The sequence below is a fragment of the Pleuronectes platessa genome, chromosome 10 (assembly GCF_947347685.1).
Source record: "Pleuronectes platessa chromosome 10, fPlePla1.1, whole genome shotgun sequence".
Classification (NCBI taxonomy): domain Eukaryota; kingdom Metazoa; phylum Chordata; class Actinopteri; order Pleuronectiformes; family Pleuronectidae; genus Pleuronectes; species Pleuronectes platessa.
In genome coordinates, this window is record NC_070635.1 from 9,688,777 (window position 1) to 9,716,138 (window position 27,362).

Genomic DNA, 27,362 nt, shown 5'->3' on the forward strand with positions numbered 1-27,362 from the left:
TTGCCTCATGTACCAGGAAGAAGTGAATTACTAACAGATATGGATTTGAAAGCTTGTGAGACGCCAAAACACTGAGTTTATATAAACAGACAGGATCTTACAACTGTAGAACGATTTCAGCTATTTCCTCTATTCATCGCAACAATGGTGAGATGAACAGTAGAAACACAACAGTCTTGTTATGAGCTAATCTTTCAGGAATGAGAATTGGCTTTAACTGCAATGCTTTACTGGCTGATGTTGTAGTCAAGCAGCAGACGCTGCATTTTTCCAAACTGGAATAAAGTCGGTTTGAACGAACAAATGTAAATAAAGATGGACAACACATCTCCACATCCTCTTAACTGTACAAAAATGAAGCCAAAAGGTCCCAGATACAAGCGCTACCATCTTGTGCTGGTGACATCAGGCTCTTTCTGGTAGTGATGGTGGAGTGGAGGCCCGGTTATCGAGGTCCTGCCAATACACCTCTGCTGCTAATTGTCAGTCTCAGCTTTCAATCACGACGTCATTTATAGCATCAAATAACTGTTTTGAGGAGAATAAACAAATAAACATCAGGTGTCCCAGCTGCTAACATTGAGATGGCAGCGTTGAGGATCTCCACTGCAACCTGCCACTAGCCTCAGCTAAACTATGCGTGTAAACATCATGTCATCATCCTGTTAGAATGCTCACTTTCAATCAAACAACCAGTGCACGTATGCACAATATCACAAAGTATGCCAACATGGCTATAGTATCATTTTTATTGTAAATAATTAAAATAAACTAGTGGACAAATTATATATTTATTATCTTTATAAATTACAGTGACTTGAATATTTACCATAAAGCAAATATATGATAAATGTAAGTTATAATTTGAAATTAACTTTAATCAATAAACTTTAAATGCATGATCTCTTTGACCTCTAGGTCAAATTAATTAAGTCTTCATCAACACATTATTTCATTATCGTACAATTCATTGCTGTCAGTTGATTGTTTTCTCAAAGGTAGTTAATGAAATGACCAGACATGGGTACATGTGAGATATGGATGGACATTGAACATGAATTGATATGTAGGACTGGACAGTCTGTCCAGCTGCAGTTCAAAAGACACAGGAAGACACCTGAGAGTGAAAAAATGAGATTATTGAAAGAGTAGAAAAATATCCTGTACTACAAGTTTCAGGAGGTTTGTGTGCACCTGCTCGTCCCGCTAGCCAACTGCTGAATGTCGATGAGGCTGCAGGTCGGCCCGACTCCTCCACCCAGACGACTGCTCTGTCTCTGGGGAAAAGGAGTCAAATCAGTAGAAAGTTGAAGTCTTTTCTCTTAAATCCAGTCCTCTTATATGGGTTCATCTGACTCCTCGCTGTCTCTCTCCTCCTGCAGGGAGGATAGGGTGAAGACAGGGCTGGTGGGTGACGCAGGGGAGGCAGGAGGTGAAGCTGAGGAGATAGAGGGGGACGCTGGATCCTGGGGAGTGTCATCAGCTCCCCCTGTGGCTGTGAAGCCACCGCTGGTGCTCCCCGTGCTGCTGGGGGAGGAGGGAGCGTTGTCACTCCCAGTAGCTCCTCTGGAAGATGATGCTTTCCCTCGCAAGTCCTCTTTGGACTCCTTCCTCACCAGCTCCCCCTCATGTCTGCTCGCCTCCCCCCACATTTCTCTTTCTCGAGTGGGGGAGGAGGGGGTGGACGAGGTAGGCTGGTGCTTCTTGGATTTCCTGCTGGCGTCTCTGAAGCTCGCGAAAGGGGGACGAAGCCTCACCCCGCTACGAGTTGAGCCCTCTATCGCCTTCTGTAACTGTTAGAGGACAGGAAGTGGTTGAAATGTCGACAGAGGCCAAAAACCACGAAGCACAGAAACGCACTGAAGCAACAATGTGGGATTAGTAAAGTGAACATCGAGGGAGCTGAGTTGTGGGGGGGCGGCGAACGGAATAAGCGCATGAATCAGAGCAGAGAGCACGATGCTCCCTGTGACACAGTGATGGGCCCACGACGTGCCACCACCACGGCTCGCTGCCGTGCTGTATCGGGGGGTCGCACTAGGGGAGGTGACACAAAACAAGCAGATAGAGTGAAAACATAGAAAACCTTTACCTCTTTGAGTGCCACGACACCCACCAGCTTTCCAATACTGGTGACATAGGCGTGACTGAGACCCAGCAGTGAGAAGAGAGTGTGGGTCTGAGTAATGACAGAGAGGGGGACATAATCCAGTCAGTGTTAAATGTATTGCGCAGTGACAGTGACAAGCATGGCTGCACCGTTCCCCATAAACGATTTCTCTGGAAGTAAAAGGAGAATTATATTGCTAGGCTACGCAGCGTGAGTCATAGCATCACATTTTAAGATTCAAAGCCTTTTGAAGACAACAACAAGAAAAAACACTGAAAGGATTTACTGTTCCAAACAACAAAACACATGAGTTTAAAGGTCCAATATTGTAGAAAATGAAACTTCAATGAGATTTCTCTGTTACAGAGCAGGTATATAGATTTGATATAAATAATGTGCAAGTGCCAGAGTGTTCAATACACATAGAAACATTCTCAATCAGAAACTTAGCCTTCTAATGAGCCGCCAGGATTCTTTGTGATTTTACAACAGCCCCCAGCCTCCCTGTGCAGGATTCAGTTTGTGAAACCACCTTTGTTTTCATCCAGTCTCTATCAGTAGTGTTCTGTTCAGCTTCTCCAATGATCTCTTCAGCTTTTGATACTGTCTCTGTTGTTCGTTTACTCAGCTGGAGCATTGAATTTGACCGTCTGTTCAGCTCACTAAGTCCAATTGCATCTTTGTTTGCCAGATGACCCTACGTGCTTTAGCTTCAGCCCTCTGCCTTGGCATCTCCCAGTCTTGGCAGCAGACTGGCTCCATTTGAATGAATTAGAGGACTGATTTTCTTTTTTTTTAATTATCCCGGAACCAGGTTAAATGCTGAAGTATCTAAACATAGCGTACTTCCCAAAATGTAGCATGTTGTAAATATAAGTGTAATTGAGTGTGATGGACGCGTCACTCAGGTGCTGCTGTGTTCACCTTGTGCAGAGATGTTCTCTCCACCAGCTGGAAAGGGGAGGGGTCTATACGTATCTGCTCCATATCGATTGGTTTGTCCAACTCTGCCTCTTCCCAGGCTTTGATCTGTCCCAGCCAATTACAAGAAAGTGAGAAAGAGTCAGGGAGTGTACAGAGTGGCGAGTTATTGATCTGGATTGGTTTGATCGTCTCGGTCTTGTCGGCTGTGTAGATGCGGAATCATTAGAGAACAGTACCTCCTCTTGGGACATGGTGTCAGTCAGTCCGGGGGTCGTGGTGTCCTGAGGAAAGAGAAGGGGAAGACGGATGGACAGTCAGTCAGTTTAAACGTCCACACAGACGCTGATAAGATGCCCCCTGGTGGTTTTATCGCTCTGCAGAACACGTCAACTGTTCTATGTTTGTCATGCATGTGATGCTTCTCAGGCTGCACATGGACCGATGTCCCTGTCTGAGCCGTCACTGCCAGCTCCACAGCAGATCACAGACGCTCTGCTCCTTCCAGCGTTCGGGGGGGAAAGTGATGAGTGTGCGAGGTTGATGTTAGCGGCGTACCTGAGTTTCCGCCTGGACTGACGAAGACGTGGTGGAGAAGAGTCTCTGAAGGGCCCTGCTGACAGATGGCAGCTTGCGCTTGTCTGAGGACATGGTATGACAGCACACATGTAAGAGGAGAGAGCAAGTGACATTTGATGGGTGAACTTGTCTTTATGTGCGGTGGAAGTGATGTGTTACCTGAGCCTGAGTCGTCGGCGGAGGCCTCCTGAGGTTTGGGGGACGGGATGGGCCCGTTGCATTCCTCCTGAGCTGAAGCAGTCTGAAGGCACATGAACTGTATTAGGAATTTGTTTAAACCAAGAAACGTCCCTCTCACAATCTGTGAAGCTGTTCATTGTTTGTTTGTTAATACCTTGTCTGCAGCCTCCTCTCCGCCCTCCTCATCGACGAAGGTGAAGGACTCCCAGCTTACTTTGGAGCCCGGGCCCGGTGAAATCTCCCCCCTTTCGAACATTCGCCTCTCTGGTGAGAGCCACCAGTCAAGGACGGCCTGGAGCTCGGTTCTCTCGATGGAGCCCAGGAGAATCATGGATTCTGCAGAGGGAAGTGTGAGAGAAGTTAACCAATGTGATTTCTCTGGTTAGATGAGAAAATGAATGTTATTCTCTGTTAAATGTGAAGCTATAACGCCAGCAGGTGGTTAGCTCAGCTTTGGATAAATACCAGAGACAGGGAAACTGCTCGCCTGGCTGTGTGCAGTGGTAACGAATCTGCCCATGAGCCCCTCGTTGTGGTTTTGTGAGGGTGTGGGACTATTTCTTGGCCTCCAGCAGCGACTTCCTGGAGTCTCTAATATGTTACTGAGCCTTGCAGATGCTGGAGAGTCTTATTTTTAACTTTGAATAGAGCCAGGGTTCTTGTTTCCCCACATCTTAATGCTAATCTAAACTAAACACCCTCTAGCTGCAGCATCATAATAAACAAACGTGAGCGTGGTATCAATCCCTCCATGAAACCCTCTGCAAGAAGGCAAATAACTATACTTTCCACCATGTAAAATGTTTGTTTTTTAAATAAACGACCCAAGGTGAATTAGGTTCAAATTTATGGAGGAAAGAAACACGAAGGACTACTCTTTCACAAAGGGTCATACCTTTAATACTAAGCATCTATAACATAGAAGCAGTCGGGTCGTCCTACCTCTAGAGTCGACCAGTGGAATGGTTTTCAGGCTCGAGGACTCCAGCAGATTGTTCAATTCTCGATAAGTGGATTGAGAAGACAAGAACTTCACCCTGCGCACCATGATGTCTTCCACAAAGATGTTGTACTTGCTGTGGAGGCAGAGACAGTCGTTATCATTTGTCTTTAAAGGACGCCTCATCTGTATGGAGAGCATGTACACAATGATTGGCTGTAACCTTTACCTGATGTGCCCGAGGGCCAGCTCAGGCAGATAGGGCAGCTTCTTCACCTGAATGATGGAGTCATAGAGAGACGGCTGCAGACCCTGGGCCACCATGTTCGCGAGGATGACCGCCACCATCATCGGTAAGATGTGTGAGATTTGACCAGTCAGCTCGAAGCAGATTACTGCCGTGGAAACTGTGTGTGTGACGGCTCCCGTCATTGCAGCCGCTCCTGGTGGGAAGCAGAGGAGAGGGTTTAGTATGATGACACTGTGTTATTATAAATTACTTGTTTTATTATCAAAGATTCTTCTTAATGAACCAACTTGGGCTTTGACCTTTTTAATTATTTGAAACTGTGACTAGTGTTGGGAATTAGAAATCAAAGGGTTAAGCATTAAAAACATAGACGTATCACATAAAACCAAAACTTTATCTCATGTGGAGGTTGTGAGTGACTGGAACCTTTTTAAAGGATCTAAAAGATTCCCACAGACAATTGTTCCCTAGCATTTCCAGCACAGATTTAAGATTAGAGGTGATTAGGCATCAGCCTGCTGACGTATGAACAACTGACAGCTACAACAAGCTGTTCCACTCCTATTTTTAAATAAACGTTGTCATTACGGACCGTTTCCAATTCCCTCCCAATATCCTGCTCAGATAAAATACTCAGAAGGGTCCTTCTGTTGAGGAAGTTGTTGAAGAACAAAATAAAAAAATGGTGGGCTTTTAAAAATGGTGGCTGGAGAACTCAACCAATCAGGTATGTTTAGAGCTGCAGGCCCCACCCCAAAGGTGGGGGTAAAGCAGGGCCTTTACTGGGGGTGTATATAGATTTCCCTTAATTTAAACCCTGGTCCCTGTGGTGGAAACACATGGAGCTCCTACAAATGTTCCCAGAGAAAGATCCTGCAGTCAAAACACAGCTTATATGTAGAAAAGTCTATATCAGCATATTTGTGTGTGGATATAAGGTTTAAATGCCAGGGCAGACAGCTAGGAGCAGAATACTGAAGACGGCTGCCATATTTAAATCTTAAGGAGATTAAACACTTTCAGAGTCACCCATTCGAAAAATGTTTAATTCTCGTCCAATCTGCAGCTTTACAATAAGTCTTCAGGGCTCTGGGGACCCGGGGGCTGCCACTAAGGATAGCACACTGACCAATGACGGCGTAACCTCCCGGTAGGATGCGGTAGACTATCCCATCAAACAGGATTCCATTTGGGAATAGAGTTGCCATGATCTCTCCTACGAGGCGACCGAAGGCAGCTCCTTGAGGAGACAGATAAGGCGTTCGGTTAAAGACAAATTGAACTGAAGCTCAGCGGGAGATACTACACTCGCATTACAAAATCCTCTTACCTAATATGAACACTGGCATAAAGGCGCCCGAGGGGATGGGCATGGTGGTGGAAAGTGCTGACATCCAGAACTACAACACAAAAACAGGATCAAGGTGGGATCCAGACCAGTCCCCCGGGTTTCCCATCCTGTCACATGCATTTAAAGGCAATCTTTACAGTCCACATGCAAGAGGGAAGGGGGAAGATACCTTCATGACAAAGAAGAGGAGGAGGATGACAAAGACGCTGACTCGAGGATGCAGCCACACAGAGGAGCGCCCTAGGCCAGGCGGAGCAGGAGATCCTGCGAGTTTGGTCCAGGTGAAATTATCAAACAGGGAGTTGATGCACTCTCTGGGCATCAGCTGCCAGAAGGAACAGACAGACATAGGGAAATATTGGTTTTTCACTTGATTCCTCCCAAAAGAACCCTGCAGCTGTGTGCACAGAAGCTCCTATTGTTAGATTAGGATCACAGATTCAAGGGGTAGAGTATCTGCACACTGGATTAAAGCTCTGGAAACTTCACTGGACTGAGAGAAGGAAACATTGTGTTATCTGTCAAATGAGCAAAACTCTTTATATGTTAAATGCCCTGACAAAACAAATGTATCGAAATATCTCCAGATACACTATCAAAAACATAAACAGTTGCACAATGGAAAGTAAATAACAAATCATATATATTAGTAGGTTTATAAGAGAGGCCTCCCGAGTCCCGCCCAGTGTCAACTGGGATTGGCTCGTGCCCCCAGAAGCTTAATATTAAATTAATATTTTTCACATATGATATCGTATAAGACTTGTAAACAGACTTTGATGTGTAAAAGTGGTGGAGTTTCCCTTTAAGGTGCTAATAAAATATCGAGCCTTTATAGAATATCATGTAGAAACACAATATATTCCGCTGAACATCAATATTAATGAACACACACCAGAAACAAGTCAGGGAGCATGAGATGTAATCTGTCTAACCTCTCCAGCCATGAATTGTCCAAATCCAGGAGGAAACGTCAAGGTGGCGATGATCAGGGTCACTGCACCTGGATAGATCAATCGACTGGACGCACGCACACACACACACACACACACACACACACACACACACACACACACACACACGCGCACACACACACGCGCACACACACACGCGCACACACACACACACACACACACACACACACGTTTACAAGGAAGCATAGCACATTGGCAGAAACCTGCTGCATGACTAAGAAAAGGATGCATAACAGTAATGAATGTGTGACTGTGTGTACCAGCCCTGATTGTTCGGGCTCTCCCGGTGCTGCTGCTCGTCTCTGTCTAATGGTGGAGACTAATGTCCCCTGACTGTTGAGTCTCGGAGGATAAGTGAATCTCTCCATTGAGTGAATAACTGGCTGAAAGGTTGTTAAGGCTCCGCTGCTGCCCTGGCCCGGTGTTGTGAGACTGATGAGTTTGGAGAGTGGAGCCGAGAAACATTAAGATGAACTGGGTTTGAATGCATCTGCTGCCAGAGTCGCAGAGGTTTAAGAGGCCAGCGCCGCACTAATCCACAGCAGCTGTGTTTGTGTGTGTGTATGTGTGTGTGTGTGTGTGTGTGTGTGGTTTGGGGGTCTCACTGTTTGGTAAGGAAGCGTACGAGAGCAGTCGGCCTCCGCATGAAGAGAACCACCTGTCTGTTCAGGTAGACAAAGAACGCCCCCAAAAAGCCACAACAGATCCTGACACAAGAAAACAGTTTGTTCAGTCATTGTGCACAAGAACAGTTAGAACAACTTTACATCCTAACAATAGATTGAACTATAGCTAGACCAACAATAAAGTGGAATCCTGCACAAAAAGGAAATGGTTTGATAATTTAAAAGATGTATTCGTCATAAACACATAGTTGGTTCTGCCTGTTATTCTGCATCTGCACCACAATCAGACACAAGGGAAAACACAACCTCCGTGACGGATGTAAATATTATGAAAAACACTTGAATCCCTGCACATGCACACTTACATCCACCCACACACACGTGTCCTCACCCTATTATTGCAAATGCAGGCAGCTCCTGCAGGTCAAAGGGAAAATCCATCCTGAAGTTGGTTTTGAAGAGAGCTGTGATTGTGACTGAGAGAGACACAAAAATAGATGTTACAAATAATCTTTTAACCTCAGAACAAATGTGCGATTTCTATCTCTCTTAAAATTCCCTTGATGTCTGAGCTCAGACACTTGTGTTTGAATTTGTATTATTTGTATCTGTTGAAATCGAGAAAAGGACATAAAAGTCCAGGAAAAGTGGGAAATATATTTCATGAATAATACAAAAAAACAACATCCACTGCAAGAGGTCGAAATAATAAAAATAACAATATTATTAAAACGTGTTCAGTGGGATTTTAAACCTGCGTTAACAGTGAAACAGGCTGTAAACTCATTTGGAGTCATGTTCATGTCGTCCTCGTTGCTTCCTTTGTCTGTGTGCTGCTGAGCAGGTACAGTGGGTTCATTAGCTTTGCTGCTAAAAAAAAACAGCTCCCAGTTGTGCCTGAAAGCAACATCACGAGAGCAGTGAGAAAACAAACAGGGAAGATCTGAACTGAAAAACCAAAACAAAGAAGCTAAAGGGGGATATTCATATGTGGGTTATAAACAACAGAAGCCAATTGTCAAAGTTTAAGTTCCTACCACCTGGAAGAAATATTCAATTTGGTGAGATGTTGGGAGGGAAAAGGATCATAGACTGCATGTAATGATTTATGACACGTCTACATTTCATCCCCCAAACCCGAAATTAAGCCAAAAATATTCTGGATACCAATGTCGCCATCTTTCATATTATAAGTCAGACTCTGTAGTGATCAGGGGATGGAGCCGTGGTAGTGAGATCGTGATGATTCAACCCATTTTTATAGCATCAAATAACTAATTAAAACCAAACTTACTGGAAGAATCAACACAAGAACACACATCAGTGTGATAGGTCTTCCCAAACTGACAGAAAGCATCTTTGCGAAAAATGTATTTGACGTGTATTTTGACTTTTCAGTTTGCTCCTTGCTCAATCCATTAACACGGAGGAGGCAGCATTTAGGACATGTACTACAGCCAGCCACCAGGGGAGCTGTCATGTCCTCCATCTTAATATACAGTCTATGGGTTGGACTAGCTGCTTAAACAAATGTAGCACTTGTAAATTTGTTTAAAAATAAAGCATGAAATGAGCTGGAAGTTTCCCCTCCGGTATAAAAGTTCATAATTGGACCTTATGAATATATAACAATTTGATGTGTGACTGTCGACAAAATGTAGATTTCACGACTATCAGTCTTGAGGGAGAATGGACGAGTGAATCTGTTAAAATAAGGCAGGTAATGTAATGTAATGTCCTTTTGTAAATTGTGTCCTGCACTTATATGTAAAAGGTCAGATATTAACATAAACTGTGAGAAATGGCTGATTCTGACCTAAAGAAGAGACAGGATGCAGGGATCAAAAGCTACAAGTGTCTTTACTATGGGGCTGCTGCGTCTCACACATTCTGTAGGCGAAGACTTAAAATGTTTTATCCTAAGAAGCATATCCAGCTGCTTCCATAACACGCCAGCGCAGCAGAATTTCACGGCTTGTGTGTGTGTGTGTGTGTGTTTGTGCGTTGAACGTGCATCTGCTCCTCTTCTCACCGGCATCCTTGTTCCAAACAGAGAGCACCCTGAATATGAAGGCGCTGAATGTGGCGGCAAAATATCCCCGCCAGTAATTCCTCACCGCAAAGTAGGTAGACGTGACCTCAATACTGAACAACACCCCTGGTGGTGGGAGAGAGAGAAAGAGAGAGAGAGGGGAGGAAGGACAGAGGGAGAGGAGGGATTAGAGAGGAGAGGAGAAATGAGGATGGATGGTGAGAGGAAGGAGAAGAGGAGGAGGAGGAGAGACAGAAATAGCAAAGGGGGTTGGGGGGTGGGAGAGGGGGAACGACAGAAATGAGTTAAATAAGCAGAATGAGACCAAAAACACTAGAAGCTGAGGGTGTAATTATACACAACAGGGGAACCGCAGGGACTGAACACACACACACAAACCCACTCACACACATAAACACCGACACACAAACACACACACACACACACACACACACACACACACACACACACACACACACACACACACACACACACACACACACACACACACACACACACACACACACACACACACACACACACACACACAAACACAAGGGTATAATCAGGATTTGAAGAAATAAAACAAACATCAGAGCCTCAGAATCATTATTGTGAACAAGATAAACAACTGAACAGAACAGGGATGAAAAACAGACAGTGTGTCCTTGTAGTCGTCCTCTTTTATCTGATCGAAAATGTGTTTTTTACTGTTTTTAACTTGCCCTCAGTCAGTGGGTTTAGAGATGGTTTTGTGTACTTTGGCACGATTGTTGATATTGCAACTCAAATTATTAGATTTTTATATTATACCGATCTCTAAAATGTCAGAGAATAGTCTTACAAACATCCAAACCGTTCAAGGTGACCTATTCACATTGTGTGATTTGTATGGGAACAGTCCAAAACTGAAAAGCTGAAGCCAGAGAATTGGCAGTTTAGCTTGAAAACTGATCGACTTGTTGAAAAATGTTGGCATCAGCTGCCGAGTGTGCAGTCACTCGCAAAAAGCATGAGAGGACGAGCAACATGTCATAAGTCAGTTTGTCTTAATCATTCATGAACCTTCGAAGCCTAACACATACATGTAGGAGCCAGCAGAACTGTGCTGAATGAGCTCCATCTTTTCATACTAGTACAAGATTTTACTTCAAGGACTAAGACCAAAGTTGACTATTTTAAATAACCCAAATTAAACAATGTGGATTTTATTCTACAGGATTTTTTTAAATGAATAAAATATGGCAAAGCTCTTATTGTATTGTGATGTATTTCCACAACTAAATAAGCATTACTTATATGTAAAAAGAAACAAAACACTCAAATAAAAAGCTAACTGATTTGTTTAACTTTAATTAGGGTTTTGGGGCCTTTAAGACAAGTACAAGGTCTTAAGTTTTTGTTAAGATCAAAAATAAAATAAGCAAAAACATATCTGCTCAATGACGAAGTAAACAGGAGTAAGGACCTGGCTAAGGATTAAATGCCAAACTTCAGGATGTTTTTGATAACATTATATTCTACATTTTTTCAATTTAATAAAATATGGCAAACGTCCCTTTGTTTATTTCCTGACTGAATAAGCAACTATCAAAGAGTAAGCAAATAGATTAGTTTTGGTTTAATAACTTTTTTGAAACAGGAAAAAAGGATCTGCCTGAGAGTTTCCTGTCAAAGGGGCTTGATGGTTCATGACGTGTTATATTTGTGACACTACAGAACCGGATTGATCCAGAACAGGGAAGTGTTTAGTGCAGCAGCTGTGATTGTGAGAGGCCGTGTGCAGATGTACAGTACCTCCTAGTGGAGTGCCGAAACAGCATCCCACCCCCACGGCACAGCCAACAGTCAGTATATCTGTGTAACCATAAGGGTTCTACTGACACAGAAAACAGAGAGGGAGAGGGAAAACAGGGGGAAGTGAAGGGGTGAGAGAGAACGAGGGATGAAAGTTGTGAGATGATGAAGGGGGAGAATGATGGTGATGAAAGAGCAAGGGTGCAGACAGGAAGACAGGGGAGTTTGAGAAAGAGAGAATAAAAGATCAAGGTGGAGGGGACAGGATTGTGGAATCACAGGGGGAGAAATGATAGAAGGGAGGCAAAATGGAATAAAGTGAATAAATAATGCTCACTGGAGTGTGGTAAGAAATTAAGTCACAATGAAGGGGGGAAATCACACTAAGAGAATATCAAGCAGAGGAAGCACAGGGCGATGAGAGTTATCACACAGAGGAGGCAGTCAGCAATCAGGAAACAAGGCAATCCTTAGAGACGGCAAGGGTATAATCAGGATTTGAAGAAATAAAACAAACATCAGAGCAAAAGTTAAAGGTAGCAGACCAAGAGAATCACCATTCATTATTCATGACCTTGAATTATAACGTTCCGTGTAAATTTTTTAAATCAAGTTTATTGAGAGAGAACCTTTTATAATCAGTCTAATATATATCACCCCCATCAAGGTGGTTATTACCATTTGTCCGTCTGGGACCATTTAATTGTTCACTTTCTTCACCTTAGCGGGATAGGGCGTTAGCTTTGGTGGAGCTATGCCCTGTCCGGGTGCCCTTGGTTGTCTTTTTTTTTTTAAAGATATTATTGGGCACTTGGCCTTGATTGACTGGACAGTTTAAGTGTGAAATGGGGGAGGAAAGAATAAGGAAGACAAGTGGCAAAGTTGCCTTGCTCTGTTAGAGCTCACTGAGAGATGCTGTTTAAAATTTAGCATTTACCTGCACGTTTTTATAAAAAATAGGTAAAAGTGTATTTCAGGAAATGTCAGACTGTTCCCTTAAAGTCAACAGAACCTTATAATCCAAGGCTCAGGCACTAGTGGGTCAGTCTGCACGTATGAAGTGTTATTCAGTGTTATTCATCACTCGTAATGCAGGCCACTGGTCTGAGGTCAGATTTAATCTCCACATTTGTGTTGCTGATGTTATTTGAGGAGGACAAAGCTGACCAGAGACCTGCGGCCGAGCAAGTCGATGGAGGCGGGACTTGCCTCCCACGGGGGCGGCGAAACAGGTGGCCACTCCCACGGCAGACGCACACACCAACAGGTCCTGGTTATGGGTGCCATTCTGGGGTTAAGGGTCGTGGGTTGAAACGGGCGGGGAGAAGGGGGGGAGAGAGGGAGAGAGAGAGCGAGAGAGAGAGAGAGAGAGAGAGAGAGAGAGAGAGAGAGAGAGAGAGGGAGGAGCGTGTAGGGACACAGGCGAGCGGGGATGAATGAGAAAGTTAAAAAGGAGGTGGAGACAGAGAGAGTGGGGAAAGAGGGAGACATGGATATGGGAGGTCACTGTTAATACACATGCCAGACATAACCATCACACTATTAATACAGTGAGACACAAACACAGACGAGGTGTGAGGGGGGGAGCCAAAACAAAGACAAAAGAGATACTGGGGGGGGGATAACAGGCACCGACAGGGTTCCCACTTTCTCATAAATTTCTAATTCAAGGACCTTTCAATGAATCTCAACGACTCGAGATTGGCGACTTTGGCAAAGTCCAGCCCAGAAGGGGCCTCTTGGGAGTTAAGACATTTTCAAGTGGAAAGTGTTGATAGAACTGAAAGACGAGGAACGAGGACATTGTCAAGGACATCCAGTCATTTTCATTACAAGAGTCTACCGTCTGCAAAGTTTGACCTGATGAGGGAGATAAATGAAAAGTCAGGGGATCAACCAGGTTTATACAATTTAAACTGAGGGGACACATCCAGAAGTTACTATGGTATGGTGACACCTGAAAGTCCAAGGTTTATAAGTTCTTTGTTTCATTGTTAGCATTTAACCTGGTTTGTTTTAGTTCTCATTATAATTTAGGGAGCAGACAAAAGACTTTTATAAAATACACATACGTCCTGTCATCATCACCTAAGTGGGATGCGTCTACTTCTACTGGTTTGTAGACAGGCGTAAGTCCATTTAAATGGAATGAAATGGACTGAACCAGTTGATTTATTCTATTTCATAGAGACTGTAATATAAATATGATTTTAAAACCAACTTTAGACGCAGCACTCAACTGTAGTGTGATCATAGGTAAAGAATGCAAGCAATCCTGAATCGTTTTCTTCTTCTATTGTTTAATGCTGTCTCAACTTTAACCTCAACATCTTTTGGTCAGACAAGATTTCTGTCCTTTGGTCCACACCGTGTTCTGAGCCACCTTACACACCGTTTAGTTTGGTTCTGAAGGACTTAACCAACAAGGAAGGTTTGAAAACGCCCTAAGATATTCCACAAACGTAGGTGTCACCGTTTCATTTAAAGAAAAGTTAGAAGATAATCAAAGTGCATGATTTTGGAGGCACGAATATTGAGAGTGTACAATATTTCAGTGAATCCCATCTAAGGGTTGCTTATGTATTTGAGTCTGGACCAAAGTGGAGGACGACCTGTATCTCCACCACCGCACAACAAACATCACATTTCAAAATTGATTTGACTCAATTCTTTTCTGAGCCTGTGGGAACCCTGAAGTTATGAAGGAAAAAACTGCATTCGGCATTCAATCAGTGCGTTAACTGGGAGGAGTGAGGCTCATGGGTACTGTATTCTGCTTTGCTCAGTGCCTCGGCTTACCTCATAGATTCCAGAGAAGATGGACATGAATCGGCTCAGCACTGCGGCACAGATACTGGCGATGTGCACGAATGGACCCTGGAGGAGACGGGACATGTTTGACATTTGATGTTATCGACACAGACACTGACTATTGTCTGTAAAGCAGAATGTCCAGAGTGAGACGTGTTGTATCAGAACAGATCAATTATACTGCAAACGTGGGATGTGACAGTTGCCTTGCTCCTGAAACAGGTACAATGAATGTACTGCTTTACTGAGAGCTCGAATAATTTGCGTCAGTCCCGTGAGAGGAGGGAGAAAGGGGGACAGGAGATAATTTATCATTCTACAAGCTCCAAGAGGAAGGAGAGAAGGAGTGATGGGAAAAGTAAAGGATAGAGGAATAGGGATATGATGAGGATGGTGATAGTGGATTGTGATAATATATGATAAATAGTGCAAATATGTGAAGATGGGTTTGTTTACCTCTTTGCCCACTGGCATTCCACTGCCCAGGCCAGCAGTCAGGCCCACGACTTTGGCCACGAAGGCTTTCAGAGTCAGATACTCCTTCAGGACTACACCTCTAAGAATGGTTTTCAGCTCTGGGATACCTGAACCTGAAGGGTAAAGAGTTAAGGTTAATCACATTACGAGTGCAAAGATGGTGACTGCTGTAGAGGGGGGGGGGGGAGGGGGGGAAAGGTCAAAATGCAGCCACTACAGAAAAACTTGGACAATAGGAGGTAAGAAAAAGAGCCAGTGGATGGAGAGGATAAGAGAGGCTGACAGGTGATGGAGAGCTTACCGATGGCCTGTGGGGAAACCAGGTGACAGAAGAGCGAGGCGAACATGACAAGGATCATGGGATACGTAACCCAGGCCAGGTACTGGAGCGCCACGTTGCCCTTAAGCTCCCCATGCACCCATTTATAGGCTGAAAGAGAGAAATCAAACACAGGAATAAAAAAGAGAAAATGACAGCAGTAAATCCCCATGACCTTGACCTTTGATACCTTGCAGGCTCTTGGCGCTGGTGTAGTCCATGCTCCAGCTGACCAGAGCCATAGTCAGTCCCAGAAGAACCAGGAAAATCCAGTCCTCCCCCATCTTGGTCACAATGTACCGCCGCACACGGGCCAAACAATCTGGGACAGGGAGACAAAATTAATGATTTCAGCCCGAAGACGTTTATCACTTGATTTAATTACTGACAGTTATTTATTGTAACTGTGCCTGAGAGGGAATCATTCAGGGTGATTATGGGTGTAGTGATGATGCTGTGGCTCATCCCAGAAGAACCTATACAGTCAGTGTAGAGTGATGTGAATGTGAATGGACAATTAGGTAATGGTGTATGTTTATTCTGCGAAAATTTGTGTATATACGTAGAATAGAATTATAGAAAAGGAGGGGGAAAAACTCAAGTGTTTAAATCCGTATGATTTCTACCATGTGAATATACACAGGTTAAAGTCCTGACTGTTCTTGGAGAGGTTTGGTTTGAGCCCCTAGTTTGTAACATGTTTTCTTTTTTAAGCTGAGATTAAAAAAAGGCTCTTTAAACAGCAAAATGACTGAAGCGATGTAATTTCAGTAATTTGCCTACACTTAACACTGGGAGGTGGACAAAAAGATTGAATATTCAACAACTAAACAGACACGAAACACCAGCAATATTATAAAGAATCAGAAACGAACAATGGGAAGCAAAATAACTCGTTCTAAAGAGCGGCTGTTTTCCACAGTGTTAAATTCTTGATTTATTAATGTAGATGAAAAAATGCAAATGATGTATAGCACAGTTGTGATCCCTGTTGAAATATAAAAAGCAGCAATGGAAAACTTTTCATGCATGTTTCATTAGGAAAGGTTATGTAAAGTGTCTAAAAGTATAGTTCCGATTGCAGAACCCAACCCTGCGTGAGTGGTATATTTATACATTATATATTATGTTATATTTTTAAACTGTCATTACTGATGCATAAATGCGTGAGCAGCATTTTGATGTAGTGGAAGGTCAGTCGGGGGTTAATGTGTAAATCAACATGTGTAGTGTTATGTAGAGTAAAGAGAATGTAACAATCTTGTGAAGTAGAAGTATAAACTATAGAGTTAATAAAAATGTACTTAGTGAAGTAAAAGTAGATTAAATTCTGTCATTAAATTCCACTTCTGACTGATTTCAATGTCCTTTTTATTTTCCTGGAAATGTAGAAGTTTTAGTAAAGTTCTTTAATTAAGCCTGATGATATATACGCTGACTCCTGAGTGTTTTAGGCTTAGTATATGTTAAAATAAGAAATTATACGTCGTATCTAAAATCCAAAATAAAAACCCAATTCCAGGTGGGGCTGAATCCCCCCCCCCCTCCTGTGAGCAGCGGCCTTATCAAGCTACAGCAGCAGCCGCTTTTTATGAGCTCATCATGTTGCTTGTAAAATCTCACTCTACAAATTCAGCAGTATTTGAAACCATGAGGATAATGTTTGTCGTCCAATAAAAGGATGAAATTATAGATAAAGTAAAGATGATCGAGTGACATGTATTTCCACCTCTGTTACTTGGTTACCACATGTCGAGCAGCAGCTGCAACACGACCATGGAAACTGTAAAAACCCTTTTGTTAAGCACGTGAATGTTTGACTCTCTGCTGGTCACCTTGGCATTTGGAGTAGGGACGAGGCTTCTTGGTAGATGAGGCGTGGCTCTGATGTGACTCCAGGGCCACGGGGTGATGGTGCTGATGAGGATGATGATGCCGCCGGCCGTGGCCTCTGCGGCCCGAGGCTGCGGCGGCGTCGTCCCCCGTCTGTCTCTTCCATTGTCTCTCTGTCAGCAACCGGGCAGCCTCCCGCCTGGCAAAGTTCCCCAGCTGCTCCCGGTACTCACCGTACAGCTGCAAACGAGAGGAAACACTGACAATGAGCCGTGAAACCGAAAACCACACGAGGCGAGAGACCACATGTTTGCGGCAGCTCTCGGGACGCAGAGAGCAGAGGAGGGAGAGAAGGGGAAATACCTCTGACAACTGAGACCTGGGTGGAGGATAAAACTAGATCCAGAGTCTTGAGATAATGAGAGAGAAAGTTTTGGGGGGGGGGCATTGGTGTAAGGGATACACTGCAACCTGAATACCCTGGCATGAGAGAAACGGACAAACCTGGCATAGAGATCGGAAAGTACCCTCCCCTCAGAGGTGGCAGGGGCTGGACAGGAGCCACAGGATGAGATCCTGGAAGAGCGGACATTCCGCATCTTCCCCTTCCGACTCTTGTGTGCGCTTTACACCTACAAGCACGTGGCCACATGCACACACACACGGCCAGAAAACCCGACACCCTCTGATCCAGTGTGGTCGCTTTAAAATACAGCTAGAAAATACTGCAGATCCAGGTGCAGCTATGATGTGCAACTGAAACCTGGAGATCACATGGATCCCAGCTCACAGAAAGTGGAGATGCTACATCACACAGAGCTGCCAGGCATTTCTGTCTCATGTTCACACAGAGGAGGAGAGCTGACACGTCCAACTGTGAGGCCCTCAGCCGGCTCACTGACTGAAAGCTCGACTAAAAGCATATAACTACATTCACCAACATTAGGTGTATAGCAACAATCTGTCTAGCAAAGACTACATGTCAAGGACAAGTCGGCTAAAACTTTCTTTTGAAGAGACTTTCATCAGTTTACATAAGTTTAAAAAATTGCTGTACACAACCTGTTCACTCATATAGAGCGTAACAGTGACCACCCACTTTCAGAGCAGCTCTGGTTCTTAAGTTAATTCCCCTTTAAATTTTCTCAAATTACATGTCACTCTACGAGGATTGTGGGTAGTGTAGTTTTCTCCTTGACAATGCAAATAAAGCTGAGCAGATGTCAAACAGACTTGTGGCTTCTTCAGGTGCAAATAACCTTCTATCACAATCTTGTATCTTGTGGCTGATAATCAAAATATCTATTGAGAAAAATGAAAAGGGAGTTTTACTTACAGAACCCTGTTGCTCCACTGAGCCACTACAACCACATAACAACGTGACTCACACAGAAGTTTGTAATTAATATCATTGTTGTCATGCAGTTATCGGCTCTTGACAACTTTCGACGCCTCTCAATGATCTTGCAGGTTTTTAAATACCTGAACGCTAGGAACCACAAACTGATATTCAGCACAGCGCTGCACCGCTTAACAGCTTATCAGCACTAATCCAACAACTGCTTGTCGATTACTCTCATACTTACGGTGCAAAAGCTGAGAGAACAGTGAACACTGAGATCTGCAGGCCAAGCTTTTCTTATAAATATTTAGAATCATGCGAAGAGCTGTTTAAATATCACTTCCACAAATCACTGATCTGCTTTGCTGTCTGAATGATGGGGTTTGCTTCGGAGGAAAATGACGAAGAGGAGATTCTATCGAACGTCAGCATTTCTTTCCATCACACCATTCATATGCTGTCAGCACAGCCATCATTGGTAATTAGAGGTTCAGTCCCTTGCCCATGGACACTGCGGAATGGAGTTGCCCGGGGATCAAACCACTGACCTTCTGGTTAGTGGTCGACCCTGTCTACCTCCCGAGCCACAGCCGCCCAAGTTAACCAACTTGTATCATTTGGTTAAATGAACGAGAGCAAGAGTTGTTTGTAAAAAATTGAAAGCTTCCTCTGTTATGTCACGGTTTCAATGTCTTATTATTATCATATCACTCAGAGTCACACTGCAGCTTTCTGCAAATCAACCCATTCAACCTGCTACTGAAAAAAATGTAAATTAAAAATTAAAAAAACAGATGCACCAGAGTAACTTCTGAAGATTAAAGAAAAAAAAAAGCCTGCAGCGTTTGATTAAGCATGACAGCATTAATAAAAAACAAACTCAGAGCAGATGGAGCCTCTGGTCCTCGAGTCTTTACCTGTTTCTCATCAGTTGTCTCCAGCATGATGTGGCCACGTCCCTGCTCTGTCTCTACTGTCCTCCAGTGCAGACAACCTCTACATCACCTCCACCACTGCTCTACACATTAACGCCAAGGCACTAATCCATCAACATCATCAAACGGGGGGCTGCCACCAGACGCCATTAAACCAGGTACAGCAACAGGAGGAACCTGCTCACCCTCCACACAGAGAGAGATCTGTTGTGGTTTCAGCTCCAAGGTCACAGTCAAATAATCTCATATCAAAAACGTCTCTTCATAGGATATTTTATCAGACTAGTTTTTGTATTAATTTATTTACTTTCTCTCATTGCACTGCCAGTGGCTGTTATTCCGGATCACAGGTGTATTGCATAAGTTGCACATATCTCATCATTTGAACGTTAAATTACGATGAAATTATAAATGTGAATATTTTATTTGACCCTGGGCTCTGAAAAAGTCAATTCATGGACTTGATTAAATAACAAAAATGAAAAAGACGACTGGTTAATTGATAATAGAAATGACTCAGACAAACCAAACAAACTACAACCAGAGAAATGATTTAATAAAGTCCAAGGAGATTTCTAAACAGAAATAAATGTGAAGCAGTCTGGGCTGCAGGGACCCCACTCACAATAAATATGACTTTTTGATTTTCTCAGCTTTTTTGAAGAACACAATGTGCTTGAACAAGGAACAATTCTCTAAATATGCTCAACAGTAAACAAGGAACGACCTAAATGTGCACCTTGATAAATGTAATAAATGTAAATAAATTGTGGCCCTAACCCGAACCCTAACCCCCCGCCGCCTATTTAGAAAAACCCTAGTTCCGCCGCTGGAAGCAGCTGAATGAAAGCGTGAGAGTGAAACTTGAAGCTGCGTTTCGTTCCCGTCATGCTGACTTTGTTCACGTCTCCATCCCTCAGCCTCGTGTTTGCTCTCGTGTCAGCAGGTAACCTTGAGCTGCGTCCACCTGAACCACACGGGGCCGAGAGGTGACCTCACCAACCAACGTTTCTCCCAACTTTCACACGCTTTGAACATACACACACTGTCGTCTTTTTTACTCCGACCTTCCCACATCAGGTCATCCACACCTGGGGACAGACGGTAACCCCCCCCCCTTCTCCTGCTGTATCCACTCACACTAATTTACTTCCAGTAAGATTCCCTCGACCTCCCCTGGTGGCTCTTGCTGTTTTCCAGCACTTTTCTCTCTCACTCTAATCTTTCTGAAACACATGAAGGTAGTCAGGCGTTGGAGTACAGCTCTGACACTTGCACCCCTCATTATTAGTTTCTTTGCTTTCGCTGTTGTGCTCGCTGCAGGCCTCGCGGGATGAAGAATATTAAAACCATTCCTCTCTCGGCTTTGTTAGAGATACAGAGCCTGTGTTGTGAGCTTTGAAATCATTCTCCTGTATGAGCAGACTCTAACAAGGTTATTCATATGGTAACACGCACATAACATGGAAATCAAGAGGTAGGAAAGATATGTAAGTGCAAGAAAAAGCAGAAACAGGCTCGTAGAGACAAGAGAGAGGGGAAGAGAGAGCTTCAGTCATAGTGAGAGCTGCTAATAGATGCAGAGGTTCAAGGGCACTGTGACATTGAGAGTTAATTAAAAAAAAAGATTGCACATTCCTGCGTCTCATATGAGAAGGAGTCCGCACTGAATATTCATTCATATTTGTTTGTGTTCTTTAACATGCATTTGTGTGTTTGTGTTTGTCTTTAAAAGGACTGTTTGCATGAATGGATTCTTTGTGTGTGTGTTGAGGCCCTACAACAATTAAGTCCTGTCCCTTAGCACAAGGTTAATGATAAAATCTGACCCACTCACTGACTGACAGATCACCAGATAACCCCCCCCCCTCCTGCATCCTCATACACACACACACACACGTGTCCATATGTACACACTAATTAACCAGAACATCAACATTACCATGCCTCGCACAAACACTGTTCAAGCTGTCATGTTCTAATTAAGGCACGTCGGCGCAGCCAAGAGAACAATAAACCAAACTGTAAACTTCCATGTGTTATGCATGAGCCCTCAGCTCCGACTGCACGTTGTGTAATCCAGGAAAACTCCACCGCGGAGGCCTTCGTGTGCTCCCTGACCCCGGTGTGCATTTAACTTAGCTCCGCCATGACATGGAATTTAAAATCTAAAGTCAGTAAAAAGAAGAAACTGTACAAAAGGTGCCACCTCCTCCCACTCACCATAAATAAGTCTTTACAAAAACAGTTCCAACTCTAGGCAGAGAACATTTCCATATACAAATGAGTCGACCTTACCAGAAACTGATCTATATTCAGAACCGTCTCAAAAGTGTTGATCCGCTCCCGCATCATGTTAGTGGTTCCGCCTGCAGGCTGCTGCTCACCGGGGACACACTGTAAATTCTCTTCCTTCTTCTCTTTGCCAGAGTGACAGACACAGTCTACCTGCTACCTGCATACAGCGTAGACCTCAGTGACTGACAGGTATGGTCTCACACACTCACACACTCACACACACACACACTCACACACACACAGACAGGGGAGAGCAGTGGAGGTTAATACAGACACTTGAGGCCTGACAATAAATTGTCAGCAGCTCTTAATTCAGGACGCCGCTCCAGCAGATTCCAGCAGCACACAAGCTTAAGGAATGAAAATAATACCTTCTCACTGAGTGGAGACCATAACCATATTATCATAGAGTCGGACCGGCTGGATAATACTGTGCTGTACTTCAAATGCCTTCAGCATAGATGACATGATCTGAAGCCTGGCTTGGCTCTATAGGACAGGACTATCATGTGGGGTTTTTTTTAACGTTTTTTTTTTAATGTCAGGGAATTCACAAATGTTGAGAGTAAATGAAGTTAAAGTCATGACAAAAATAGTTACTTAGGTAATTTTATTTAACAACAAATATCAGGCTTTTCACGCTAAATGGTGAAAAATATCAGTGAAAGTCAGATGACTATGCACTTTAAGCATGAACCTATAGCTACAAGAAATCATCTTGAATGAATAAAATTACAAAGAGCAATAATAACTAGAGAGAAATGAGTGCACTAGATCCTCAAGAAATCACATTTAAACTAACTAGCTCCAGATCGATTGGGATTTGTTAAATTTTAAACCAAGATCCATTAAATATTCTCTGAGAAATCACCGAAAATGTTTGTGGAAGTATGTCAATTTGTTTTTGCGTAACTCTGCTGATTAATAAACAAACACAGATGCAAACATCACCTCCTTGGCGCAGATCTTCTTGCTCATTTTGCACAAGTCAGTGTTATCTGGTAAGATCTGCCTGACGCTACATTCGTTGGTCTCTTATTCTTTAGTGAAGCTGTTCTCTCACAGTAAAGTGGGTCACCCTCTGCGGTTCTGTTGTGACCCAGTAGTTCTCACATGGTTTCTGGGTATTTGGGGACCGGAGTGCTGCTGGTTCTCGTCCCCACCAGGCAGCTGTTTGCATTTATACGTGTGGAAAACAGCAGCGTTCGGTCTGTGGGTCTGTGGTGATTAATGTCAGTGGGGGTGCAGTAGTGGAGCGGGACACTTTGTCACGAGACGTCCCCGTCAGCCCTGAATGATGTGGAGCTTCTCCGCCCAGCGGGAGAAGAACATGATTCTATTTCCATTTCAGCAGCGGGAAGACATTTAGTGTGAATAGTTTGATAGTGTTTTACCCTGAATAGTCTGTTATTGCAAGGTAAGGCATTTCCTGGTATTGTACCTGATGCATTCTGGGATATACACTTCTGCCTATCAAAGGAAAATGGATGGAGGGAAGCAGCTTTCGGAACATTTTATAATTATAAATATAATAAAAATGTCCTTGATTTATCAGAAAATAATTAATGGGTTTTGATGTTAAGGGGACTGATATTGTGTGTTTGCAGTTTGGTGCAGTTTGGCTGCATTTAAGGGGACGTTGGGCTTTGGTGGAGGTTTTGGAGTGTTTTTATTATTTGACCATAACATGGAAGATGTCAGTTTTTGATAAATCAGTGATAAGATTATTTTGATAAATGCTCATCTTAATTTTTGTGCAATTTACGTTTTCAGAGGATCCAGATTTAAAGTCGACACTCACAGCTCATTTGGAGCTTCACTTTTAATTTCCCCAAACAGCCATCATGAGTTCAGATGCGTGAGGGAAACGAGGCCCTGATTCATATTTAATTTTTTATTTATTTCTCCATGTACCTTTGAGCTCTGTGACACATTTCATATCACATTGGACTGTGTGTGACATTCAAGCTCACTTGCTTTTCCGAGCCGTCTCACCTACGCCTGATCCTTTCACGTTTCTCCCTCACTCTTCCCCCTGAAACTTTCCCTCTCGCCACCCCCTTGTCCCCATCCATCCAAACGGCCCCCCCCCCCCCCCAGCCTGAGGTGAAACCTTACTCGAAGGATAAATTTAGCAGCAGTGTGACCCAATGTTCACTGACACACTTCTCCGCACCTCTCCCTCTCTCATGCCGTTTGTCTATCTCTTCTCGTCTCCCCCAGGAGGCCCGCTGTATCGACAGGGGGGGGGGGGGGGGGGGGCAATAACCTCCACACGAAAACAATGACAAGCTATTGACACTATTACAAACTTAACAAAGCGCTTCATCCTGTAGCTACTGGTGTAATGGCGAGCGGTTAAATTATTACATTATCGCGACCTCTGTAATTGAACAGACGCATCGAGCGGCTGTGATATCGTGTGAAAGTTAATGGCTTAATCGTCGACATCCCGGTCATTCCCGTCTGCGAGACATTTGGCAGGTGAACATTATCCCTCTCTGTGGCCTGTACCATGTGAGACTTATGAGATCCATTTCACTGCTGTTGACATTCTCGCCGATTGAGACTCATCGCACAACCTCATTTTTAACCACACACATTGTAGCACACAACCAGGTGTATGGAGGCGAGCGCTGCAGATTGAACACACGAGCAGCGTTCTGTTGCTGCGCCTCCTCCGAAGTGTGCGTCAGCGAGAGCCGGCTCCACAGAGGGAGCTTCCTCCTTGTTAAGGTCAGGGGTCAACAACAGCGCTGTGACTTGGAAGTAGTTAACACAACTTTACAAACCCAGGGAGCATTAATTTGCAGGTCACAGGGTGTTTAGTTGTCGGGTTGAAGTCGGGATCCAATGAGCTGAAAGGTGTTTGTTTTTTGCCGTCTCAGTTAAATACTGTGGCTGTGGGTAATGAGTCCTTCATTTCTCAGCAATTCAATTTATTTAATTATTTACCTCAATTGGCCACTGAGTTCAGGTAATAATGATGATGGGGAAAACTGTTTTGAATTCCTAAACGCCTCAACAACATTATTATTATACACTGTGCAACCTCTCTATGTCAGTAATTACGAGTTCTCACTTCTAACAAGTGTGCAATAAAAAACAATTCATAAAATAGGGAAACTAAAGATTATGTCTGAATGCAAGAAACAATTAAGCATTTATGAAAATTAGTTTTGATTGCCAAATGTATATTATATATATATAATGCCATTCATTTCCTTTTTTATTTACAGAAAACTTTGATCATGATTATTATTATTGTACCATATAGTTAAATCATTTTTTTGTCCTGTTTATTCAATTCGTATTTCATTTATTTATATTATTCAAACTTCAGATTATACTGTCCATTCCTGTATGATAGGAAACCATTGGTCAATGGCAATTAAAGGACTACACTAATATGTTTATCCTTTCCTGTAATATCTACCAGTTTCTTCTAGAACTTCAGTTGAAACAACAGTTAATTAAACATCTAATAAACATATTTACCTTTTTACTAAATTAAACAATTTAAACTTCAACTCTTTATTTGGAACAAGCAGACATTTCATTTTTACTTCCAGCAACAGTTTACATCTGTGAAGATCTCGTTCACTAAATCCTCAACCTGAATATATGAACCTCCAAATCCTGCTTCTGATCAATAAATAAATTGGATTAAGATGATCTATTAACAGCTCTACACATAAACTCATAAAGCTCTTAAATGCTCTAATTTCCGCTCTCATGCAAAACACACACACACATATACACACACACAATGACAGCTTTCACACCTGACAAACATGCGACTTCGCAGCGACACATTTATCGTGTAAATATTGAGATTAATTGAGATTCCTTTTATTCATCAGACCGCTGGGCTCACAAGAGGCTTCAGGACAGGAAACAAGCAGAAGAGAAGCCGGCGCTCTCTCACCGCTCCTCCTGCTCACTTTGTCAGTTGCTGCTTTAACATAACACACTGTGCATACACACACACTCCAGCTGCTTTTACCTCCGTTGCTTATGTATCTGTTGTCATGAATCCTATAATTCATAATCAACATCAAAGAAAATGACCTTTAAAAAAATAAACAGGATGCAAACACCGCGCTTGAAAAACATTCTTTGAAAAACAAAAAAAAAGGAAAAGGATCTGATGCTGTGATTCATACGTGTCCAAACGACGGCTGTGATTGGACAACAAGAGGATTAAAGAAATGAATAAGCCGGTGGGGAAACACCAACAGCACATGTCACGATGTTCCTGTGAGGAATGACCATCATTCTGGATGAGTATTTGAACAGATGAACCGAAGGATATAGTGACATGACTTCATCTCAACAGGCACATCTAACCTGTCTGCTCAGGTTTCCTGTATATCGGTATTTATATCCACCAACACATGAAAACAGCAATGACTTTACAAGGCTGCAGCCTGAGAAGGCGTACAGAGAGACGGCAGGAACATCATATAGAAGCAACATCTAGAGAACACAACAACAAAAAACAACTCAGTCAAATGCAAGAGATCAAAATATAGCTTAGTGTTTCAATACCAAAATAAAAAATAAAATCCCTGTTTACTGCAGGGAGGAGTTTATCGCCTTCACTCAGCATTTCATAACGTGGGAGGTGTGAAACCAGCAGAGACTGTTAATGTGTTTGAGGGCTGTAGAGATAAACATGACATAAAGCTGCGGAAATCTTGCTTCGTTAAGAAAGGAGAATAGGCGAGGAAGAGGAGGAGGAGGGGGATGAGATAAAGAGCACAGATTCAACAGGAAGACATGAGAGGGACTTTGTGTGGTGCAGCAGAGAATCAGGAGAGAAACAAAAACGCAGCTTGTTGATGGAAGCGGATGCAACAGGTGAAACCGAATGGAACAGAGGGAAAAAGTAATAAGGGGAAGGGGTGAGAGAATTAGCGAGAGTAATTACAGAACAGTAAAGGATGGTTAGAGAAGATTAAACGACAGGTGGGGAGATGGAGAGATGAGGGAGAGGCAGGTGAAGGGAGATAAAACGAGGAGACATTTTAAGAAGGGACAGCAAACACACAGGTAGAGGGAGATTCGGTAAAGCCCTACCAGGGTCTGCTGGTATCTCAGAGCCTTCCTTTGCGACGCATCTGCAGCCATTGACACGCTGTCACTGATCCAAAAATAACCTCGCTGGACACCCCAGCATTTCCAATGGCGTGGGCAAAACCATACACACACTCTCTCTCTCACTTATACACCGTGCACACACTTCAGACCAGGTGGAGTACACACGCCAGGATCTTAAGATTCGTATCTCTCACTACACACTCATTCTCCAAAACCCGGGTTACACGGAGAAAATCCCAGATGAGGTCCGTCCCAAACGCGCTCGTCTCCAGGTGATCCAGTCCAGCTCCACAGCAGGACCGACGGGACCACGGGCAGGAATCAGACCGCCGGACAAAACAGGGTAAAGCCGTCTGGTGAGGCAGTGAAGGACGCAGCCCTTTCCTTTATTAGAACTGCAGACACCTAATAACACACACACAACCTGTTGCCCTTAGCAGCACCCTCCCTGCCAGCCGGCCATTAGGTGCGTGTGTGTGTGTGT

At 43.5% G+C, this 27,362-nt stretch overlaps 1 protein-coding gene across 1 annotated transcript; it reads right to left on the reverse strand.

Annotated features, from left to right (window-relative positions):
- Positions 1 to 781: 781 nt before the first annotated feature.
- Positions 782 to 26,923, reverse strand: clcn1b (chloride channel, voltage-sensitive 1b). The gene is made up of 23 exons (XM_053433364.1): positions 26,858 to 26,923; positions 17,203 to 17,440; positions 15,558 to 15,689; positions 15,350 to 15,478; positions 15,028 to 15,161; positions 14,560 to 14,637; positions 11,761 to 11,839; positions 9,964 to 10,089; positions 8,323 to 8,407; positions 7,911 to 8,012; positions 7,267 to 7,351; positions 6,501 to 6,656; positions 6,311 to 6,380; positions 6,110 to 6,220; positions 4,960 to 5,173; positions 4,733 to 4,866; positions 3,945 to 4,126; positions 3,770 to 3,851; positions 3,590 to 3,672; positions 3,271 to 3,315; positions 3,035 to 3,139; positions 2,093 to 2,179; positions 782 to 1,793 (listed from the first exon to the last, which is right to left on the reverse strand). The coding sequence occupies exons 1-23, from the start codon at positions 26,906 to 26,908 to the stop codon at positions 1,338 to 1,340; spliced, it is 2,964 nt and encodes a 987-aa protein (XP_053289339.1). The 5' UTR covers positions 26,909 to 26,923; the 3' UTR covers positions 782 to 1,337.
- Between the last annotated feature and the right edge of the window lie 439 nt (positions 26,924 to 27,362).